This window comes from Rhinopithecus roxellana, chromosome 15 (assembly GCF_007565055.1).
Source record: "Rhinopithecus roxellana isolate Shanxi Qingling chromosome 15, ASM756505v1, whole genome shotgun sequence".
NCBI classification, from domain to species: Eukaryota; Metazoa; Chordata; class Mammalia; order Primates; family Cercopithecidae; genus Rhinopithecus; species Rhinopithecus roxellana.
The window spans coordinates 10,146,937-10,154,950 of record NC_044563.1 but is presented as its reverse complement, the minus strand read 5'-3'; the positions used below and the strand labels follow the sequence as shown (position 1 = coordinate 10,154,950).

The 8,014-nt window shown below is 52.7% G+C and overlaps 1 protein-coding gene across 4 annotated transcripts; it reads left to right on the top strand.

Moving 5' to 3' along the window:
• The first annotated feature begins 317 nt into the window (after positions 1–317).
• On the top strand, positions 318–7,937 carry B3GAT3 (beta-1,3-glucuronyltransferase 3). Of its 4 annotated transcripts, none has more exons than XM_010384886.2 (6): positions 318–1,167; positions 1,909–1,977; positions 2,361–2,535; positions 5,907–6,267; positions 6,457–6,747; positions 7,441–7,937. In XM_010384886.2, exons 1-6 carry the CDS (start codon positions 1,086–1,088, stop codon positions 7,537–7,539), a joined length of 1,077 nt encoding a protein of 358 aa, XP_010383188.1. In that variant the 5' UTR covers positions 318–1,085; the 3' UTR covers positions 7,540–7,937. The 4 variants fall into 4 exon arrangements, with proteins under 4 accessions (XP_010383188.1, XP_010383191.1, XP_010383190.1 ...); XM_010384889.2 differs by having other exon boundaries at positions 320–1,167; positions 1,739–1,977; XM_010384890.2 differs by lacking the exon at positions 1,909–1,977 and adding an exon at position 7,357 and having other exon boundaries at positions 1,071–1,167; positions 7,441–7,532.
• Positions 7,938–8,014: the final 77 nt, after the last annotated feature.

Below are 8,014 nucleotides of genomic sequence, written 5' to 3'. Positions count from 1 at the left end.
TTTTGCCGGGGGTTGGAGGACTTTTTTGTTTTTGAGACAGGGTCTCACCCAGTCACCCAGGCTGGAGTGCAGTGGCATGATCACGGCTCACCACAGCCTCAGCTGCCCACATCAGCCTCTCAAGTAGCTGGGACTGTAGGTCCACGCCACTACACCCGGCTAATTTTTTTGTTTTTTTGTAGAGACGGGGTTTTGCCTTGTTGCCCAGGTTGATCTGAAACTCCTGGGCTTCTAAAGTGGTAGGATTACAGGCATGAGCCACTGCGCCCGGCTCCCCCCTTTTTTTTTTTAAAGGAAAAATGACTGAGAAGGATGACTTGTGCTTGTGAGGAGGAAGGGGATGCATTCCTGGAATTCCCCAGCTCAGGAACTATTTCCAATCAATTTCCTGGTAGTTAAAACACTTCCTTGGCACCCTTGTTGTCATTTGTTGAAGAAATGTGGGCCAGAGGAAACACTAGAGATGCTGGAATCGGGTGTCTAGAAAGGACACAAAACTGCCTTGTGGCAATGACATAATTTTTGTCAACTTTAGTTTCTTATCTATCTCAAAGTATTATAGTGAGAATTCCAGGAGAGACACTCAGAGGATCATGTGGTGGGCCTTAGATTTCATTCATTTGTGTAATGAGTGTTGAGCAACTGCAGTTGGGTGGCGTGACTGATGGTTGGATGAATAAGGTGAAGATCTGGACGCCAGGACTGGCTTTCTCATGCAATTCCGTGATCGGGGGCGGGTCGCGAGATAGGTGCCACGTGCAGCTACCCAAGATTCTGCACCTACCCGGGATTTGACTGCCGTCCACGCGAGTTTGGCACGCCGGATGTGACGTCACCGCCCCGTGGTTCCCGGAGCCTGGCGGTGGGACCGGAAATCAAGTCTACAAGGGGGCACAGATGACCGGAAGCGTGCCCGGGCGGCGCTGCCAGCCCCGGCTAGGAGCTGGTAGGGGAGTGCGAGGAAGGCGGGACGCAAGGCGGAGCCGGTGCAGGGGCGGGGCCTGCGGGCAGGCGCCGGGGGTTGGGGCGGGAACCCCTCGTCCCCTCTAGACCCCGCCTGCTTGGGCGCGGGCGGCGGCGCGGCCATGAAGCTGAAGCTGAAGAACGTGTTTCTCGCCTACTTCCTGGTGTCGATCGCCGGCCTTCTCTACGCGCTGGTACAGCTCGGTGAGCGGGGCGGGGCGGGGGTGCGGCGGGCTGGCCCGTGGGCGCCCGCCGCCGTGCATCCCGCCCTGGGGATGAACCCCCGGCAAACACCATTCATCCGCTCGACCCTCCGGACAGCTCTGCGGCCGCAGGCGCACTCCCCTCTATAGAACGCACCGCGGCGGCCCGCCGCACTTCGGATGAAATCCAGACTCCTTCCCAGAGCCTGCAAGGCCCCGCATGATCCTGCTGCCGTCCGCCTCTCCCAACCCCATTTCCCACCCCTCTCCCTGGCTCTGCTGCAGCCAGACTGGCTTGCTGACAGTTTCTCGAAAACCCCACGCTCATTGCTCTCTTAAGCGCTTAACTTGTTCCCTCTGCTTGGGGTCTTTTCTTCCAGCTCTTCTCGGGCTGCCTCTTTCTCATCCTTCAGGTCTTAGCTCAAATGTCACCTCCTCAGAGAGGCCTTCCCTGACTACCATAGCTAAAGATACCATTCTTACTCCATTCCCTTTTCTTCTCTATCCTGATTATTTTTTTCATGACCCCATCACAGTTTGTAATAATGTTGTTAATTTGTTTCTTTGCTTAGTGTCTGCTTCCTCCGCTAAACTGAAAGCTCGATGAGGGCAGGGACTGTGTCTGTCTTGTTCCCTGCTGTATCCTCAGCACCTAAGGCAGTGCCTCCTAGGAAGAGTATTCAATAAATATTTATCCTACAATGGAATCAATGAATTTAACAATGAGTCTTTGGTCACCCAGCCAAGGGAATGGATCGAACCCTGCCCCTTATGCAAAGATTTAGGGACAGTGCCACTGCGTTATCCTCAGGTATTTGAAAGACTATCCTAAAGGGGTTCTATAGTGTAATGGTTAGTTAGCACCTTGGACTCTGAAAAGACTGTCCTGTTTAAGGACATGGGCTTGTTATGAGTCCAGAAGGCAAAATTAGGACCAGCAGATAGAAAAGAGGGAATCAGCTCAACATCCAACGTAAAATTGTAACAATGGAATTTATTAAAGTTGGAGAGGGTCTGCTGCTTGAGGCAGTGAGTTTCCCACACCAGAGGTGTAGAAAAGGCTACTAGGGAAGTCATAAGGGGATAACTGCATTGGCTAGGAATTAATGAGAAGATTATGGCCCTTTGGGATGCTGAACATTCTGTGGTTCTCTGCCCCCATCCTCTTTCCCCATTAATGCTTCCTGGGACCAGGCCAGCCATGTGACTGCCTTCCTCCCCTGCGGGCAGCAGCCGAGCAGCTACGGCAGAAGGATCTGAGGATTTCCCAGCTGCAAGCGGAACTCCGACGGCCACCCCCTGCCCCTGCCCAGCCCCCTGAACCCGAGGCCCTGCCTACTATCTATGTTGTTACCCCCACCTATGCCAGGTATGGGCTCTGGTACACCCAAGAGGTCTGCATTGTCCAATAAGTTGGAGTTGATGATGAGGAGTTTGGGGAGGCACTGGGCTAGGAGTTGTTCCTCAAACTAGGGCATGCCAAAGAGAGGATAAATGAACCACATCTATACTAAAATATCTGTGGGAAAATAGTTCATTTTCAGGCCGGGCGCGGTGGCTCAAGCCTGTAATCCCAGCACTTAGGGAGGCCAAGGTGGGTGGGTCACCTGAGGTCCGGAGTTCGAGACCAGCCTGGCCAACATGGCAAAATCCTGTCTCTACTAAAAATACAAAATTAGCCAGGCGTGGTGGCGCATGCCTGTAATCCCAGCTACTTGGGAGGCTGAGGCAGGAGAATCCCTTGAATCTGAGAGGCAGAGGTTGCAGTGAGCTGAGATCACGCTATTGCACTCTAGCCTGGGCAACAAGAGTGAAACTCCATCTCAAAAACAAAACCAAAAAAAAAAAAAAAAAAGAAGTTATTTTTCTAGAAGGAAAATACAAAATTCCTACCAAATTATAAGACAGAACAATAACATTTCAAATAAATTTTGAGCTTGGCAGTGAATTAACTCTCTCTCCTTGGGGACCCTTTGGGGAGAAAGTTAAAACCCCCTGATTAAAGTTGAAAGGGCTTGTCTGGGCGCAGTGGCTCATGCCTGTAATCCCAGCACTTTGGGAGCCCTAGGCTGGTGGATGGCCTGAGCTCAGGAGTTTGACACCAGCCTGGGCAACATGGTGAAACTCTTGTCTCTATAAGAAAAACAAAAAACAAAAAACAAAAGTTAGCTGGGCTTGGTGCTGCATGCCTGTAATCCCAGCTACTCTGGAGGCTGCCCCCATCCTCTTTCCCCATTAATGCTTCCTGGGACCAGGCCAGCCATGTCCCAGGAAGATGGCTTGAGCCTGGGAGGCGGAGGTTGCAGTGAGTGGAGATCATGCAACCTAGGTGACAGAGAGAGAGAGCTCATCTCAAAAAAAAAAAAAAAAAAAAAGTTGAAAGCACTTGGCCTGATAGTCATACTAGGGTCCAGAAATAGTTATACCAGCTGTTACTTAGTATGTTCACTCTCTACCAGGCACTGTGTTTAGTGATTTACATTTGCTTTTGTTTTAAATCAAAATGTAATTGGTTTTACTAATAAAACCAGTTGTGGAATGTGGTTTTTGGATTTGTAGCCATAAGGGTGTTAATACATCTTCTGGGAATCAGATGGCTGTCCCATTCATGCACAGGAAGCTCTAGACCCCAGCTGTGACATGCACACATACACACACACACCACCAGCCCTGGGACAGGCAGGTAGATCTGAAGGATAAAGAAACACAGAAGAGGCCAAGCCCCACGTTCCACGTTCCACATTCCTAGTTTGTTCCTTTTTTTTTTTCCTTTTTTTCTCTCCCCGCCTCCGCACCCTCCCGCGGAGATGGAGTCTTGCTCTGTTGCCCAGGCTGGAGTGCAGTGGTGTGATCTTGGCTCACTGCAACCTCCACCTCCCGGGTTGAAGCAATTCTCCTGCCTCAGCCCCCCGAGTAGCTGGGATTACAAGCATGCGCCACCATGCCTGGTTAATTTTTTGTATCTTTAGTAGAGATAGAGTTTCACCATGTTGGCCAGGCTGGTCTGGAACTTCTGACTTCGTGATCTGCCTGCTTCGGCCTCTCAAAGTGCTGGGATTACAGGCATGAGCTGCCGTGCCTGGCCAGTAATTTTTTGTATTTTATTTTTGTATTTTTTTTTTCTTTTTTGAGATGGAGTCTCGCTCTGTTGCCTAGGCTGGAGTGCAATGGCGCGATCTTGGCTCACTGCAAGCTCTGCCTCCTGGGTTCACGCCATTCTCCTGCCTCAGCCTCCCGAGCAGCTGGGACTACAGGTGCCCGTCACCATGCCTGGCTAATTTTTTGTATTTTTAATAGAGATAGGGTTTCACCGTGTTAGCCAGGATGGTCTTGATCTCCTGACCTCATGATCCGCCCACCTTGGCCTCCCAAAGTGCTGGGATTACAGGTGTGAGCCACCGTGCCCAGCTCTTATTTAATCTTTAAAACAACATTGTTATAAAGAACTGTTATTCCCATTTTACAGTTGAAGAAACTGAGGCTCAGGGAGATTCAGCTATTTTCCCAAGTTGTCTCACATAATAAGTTACAAAACTGGATTTCAAACCCAGATATACCTGATCCCAAAGCCTGTACCCTAAATTTTTTTTCTTTTTTTTTTTTTTTTGAGACAGTTTCGCTCTTGTCGCTCAGGTTGGAGTGCAGTGGCACAATCTCGGCTCACTACAACCTCTGCCTCCCTGGTTCAAGCGATTCTTCTGCCTCAGCCTCCCGAGTAGCTAGGATTACAGGCGCCTGTCACCATGCCTGGGTAATTTTTTGTATTTTTAGTAGAGACAGGGTTTTGCCATGTTGGGCAGGCTGGTCTCGAACCTCTGACCTCAGGTGATCTGCCCACCTCGACCTCACAAAGTGCTGGGATTACAGGCATAAGCCACCATACCTGGCCTTTTTTTTTTTTTTTTTTTTTTAAAGAGATGGAGTTTTGGCCGGGCGCGGTGGCTCAAGCCTGTAATCCCAGCACTTTGGGAGGCCGAGATGGGCAGATCACGAGGTCAGGAGATTGAGACCATCCTGGCTAACACGGTGAAACCCCGTCTCTACTAAAAATACAAAAAAACTAGCCGGGCGAGGTGGCGGGTGCCTGTAGTCCCAGCTACTCAGGAGGCTGAGGCAGGAGAATGGCGTGAACCCGGGAGGCGGAGCTTGCAGTGAGCTGAGATCCGGCCACTGCACTCCAGCCTGGGCCACAGAGCGAGACTCTGTTTCAAAAAAAAAAAAAAAAAAAAAGAGAGATGGAGTTTTGCTGTTATCACCCAGGCTGGAGTGAAATGGCGCAATCTCAGCTCACTCCAACCCCTGCCTTCCGGGTTCAAGTGATTCTCCTGCCTCAGCCTCCCAAGTAGCTGAGATTACTAAAGGCATGCGCCACTACACCCAGCAAATTTTTGTATTTTTTTAGTAGAAATGGGGTTTCACCATATTAGCCAGGCTGGTCTGGAACTCCAGACCTCAGGTGATTCACCCGCCTTGACCTCCCAAAGTGGTGGTGTTACAGGCGTGAGCCATCACACCTGGCCCTGTGCCCTTAATTTATAGTCTCCCACAGCCAGAACTCTGGGGTTGAGGTGGGTGCTGGACATGGAGCGAAAGAACAGGGTAGGTGAGTGTTAGCATGAAGTTGAAAGGCAAGAAAGAGGGAGTTTAGGCATTGGTTGGGAAAGGCCAAGGGAGATGCAGAAGCTGTCTGCCCTGGCTGGAGCCTGCCCCTTTCCCTTGTGCTGCATCTCTCCACTACAGGCTGGTACAGAAGGCAGAGCTGGTACGGCTGTCCCAGACACTGAGCCTGGTGCCCCGGCTGCATTGGCTGCTGGTGGAGGATGCTGAGAGTCCCACCCCGCTGGTCTCAGGGCTGCTGGCTGCCTCTGGCCTCCTCTTCACACACCTGGTGGTCCTCACACCCAAAGCGCAGCGGCTTAGGGAGGGCGAGCCTGGCTGGGTTCATCCCCGTGGTGTTGAGCAGCGGAACAAAGCCCTGGACTGGCTCCGGGGCAGAGGAGGTGCTGTGGGTGGGGAGAAGGACCCACCACCACCAGGGACCCAAGGAGTCGTGTACTTTGCTGATGATGACAACACCTACAGCCGGGAGCTGTTTGAGGAGGTGAGCACCAGGATGGGGAGGGGCAAGAGACCAGGTGCGGCCAGCTTTTTTCGTTACCTTGGTTAGCAGTGTTGCCATTGGCTGCTGGGTGAGGGGCTGGAAGCATGGGGCAGAGTGAGCCGGGTGGCTCTTTCTGCTGATCCCTTTCCCGGACCACCCCTCTGTTTCTTCTCTCCTGACCTCTGTTAGATGCGCTGGACCCGTGGTGTCTCAGTGTGGCCTGTGGGGCTGGTGGGCGGCCTGCGATTTGAGGGCCCTCAGGTACGGGACGGCCGGGTAGTAGGCTTCCACACAGCGTGGGAGCCCAACAGGCCCTTCCCTGTGGATATGGCTGGATTTGCTGTGGCCCTGCCCTTGCTGTTAGCTAAGCCCAATGCCCAGTTTGATTCCACTGCTCCCCGGGGCCACCTGGAGAGCAGTCTTCTGAGCCACCTTGTGGATCCCAAGGACCTGGAGCCACGGGCTGCCAACTGCACTCGGGTAAGGGAATGAAGGTGGGCATAGGAACCTGGCTCTGGGATGGACAGGTGGTGGGGGAGGCACAGTGAGACCCTGGGAATGGGTAGTTTAATCAGGAGGGCCTCTCCAGATTTCTGATCAGCCTTGCTGATTCTACTGAAGGGGAAGCTGGGAACCAGCGTGGGAAAGTGGTCCCTGTCACTCTGCCCCGAGTTCTGGAAACCCATGTGGCACAGAGAGGATAAAGGAATAAGGCCCCGTTTTTTTTTTTTTTTTTTTTTTTTTTTTGAGATGGAGTCTTGCTCTGTCGCCCAGGCTGGAGTGCAGTGGCACCATCTCGGCTCACTGCAAGCTCCACCTTCTGGGTTCACGCCATTCTCCTGCCTCAGGCGCCCACCACCACGCCCGGCTAATTTTTTGTATTTTTAGTAGTGATGGGGTTTCATGGTGTTAGCCAGGATGGTTTGGTTTTGATCTCCTGACCTCGTGATCCGCCCACCTCGGCCTCCCAAAAGTGTTGGGATCACAGGCATGAGCCACTGCGCCCAGCCAGGGCCCCACTTTAGAGGCACTAAGTCTTCCTCCACCCTGCCCTTTACACTTTGAAGCCTACATTGTATGTGTTGATAGGGTTAGAGAATCCATTCCAGGCTGAGAGTCTCAGAGGCCTGGCTGCAGCTGGGCCTGGCTCTCACTGCATCCCTGCTGGCGCAGGTACTAGTGTGGCATACACGGACAGAGAAGCCCAAGATGAAGCAAGAGGAGCAGCTGCAGCGGCAGGGCCGGGGCTCAGACCCAGCAATTGAGGTGTGATGGCGGCCCCACCCCAACTACCACCTCTTTTCAGGCACAGACCTTGTGGGACTGTGCCCCAGGCCTGCCCAGGATGTGGTTTTCCAAGTCCTGATCCCTTGGAGCCAGAAGTGGCCCCTCTGCCCCTCTAGGCCCAGGGCATGGTCCTGCTGCTTCACCCCTCCCCCAGCCTGCCATGTGGCACTGCCCACAGGCTGGGGACAAGCAGCCCTTGTATTGAGCCAGGTTGGCCTTGTCTAGGGTGGAACAAAAGGACCCAGGAGGGAGGGCAGCTGACTAACTGGGTAACTTATTGGGGCTGGGCATGCACTAGGGGGCTGGAGGAGCTGGGCTGGACCCTCCCCACCTGAGCATGCTGACCCCTTTCCTACCTCCAGAATAAAGAATCTCAACCTGGAGGGGCCTCTTGTTTTTCTTTGCTTCTTACATTGGGTTCTTGCTTTCTGATCCTTACAGATGTGGGCTCCTATTCCTG

Excerpts from the sequence above, each read along its gene's own strand:
- B3GAT3 (XM_010384886.2), top strand. The coding sequence starts at position 1,086 with ATGAAGCTGAAGCTGAAGAACGTGTTTCTCGCCTACTTCCTGGTGTCG. Across the intron at positions 1,978-2,360 it reads TGCCACTGCGTTATCCTCAG|GCCAGCCATGTGACTGCCTT; the intron begins GTATTTGAAAGA and ends TCCTGGGACCAG. Across the intron at positions 2,536-5,906 it reads GTTACCCCCACCTATGCCAG|GCTGGTACAGAAGGCAGAGC; the intron begins GTATGGGCTCTG and ends TCTCCACTACAG.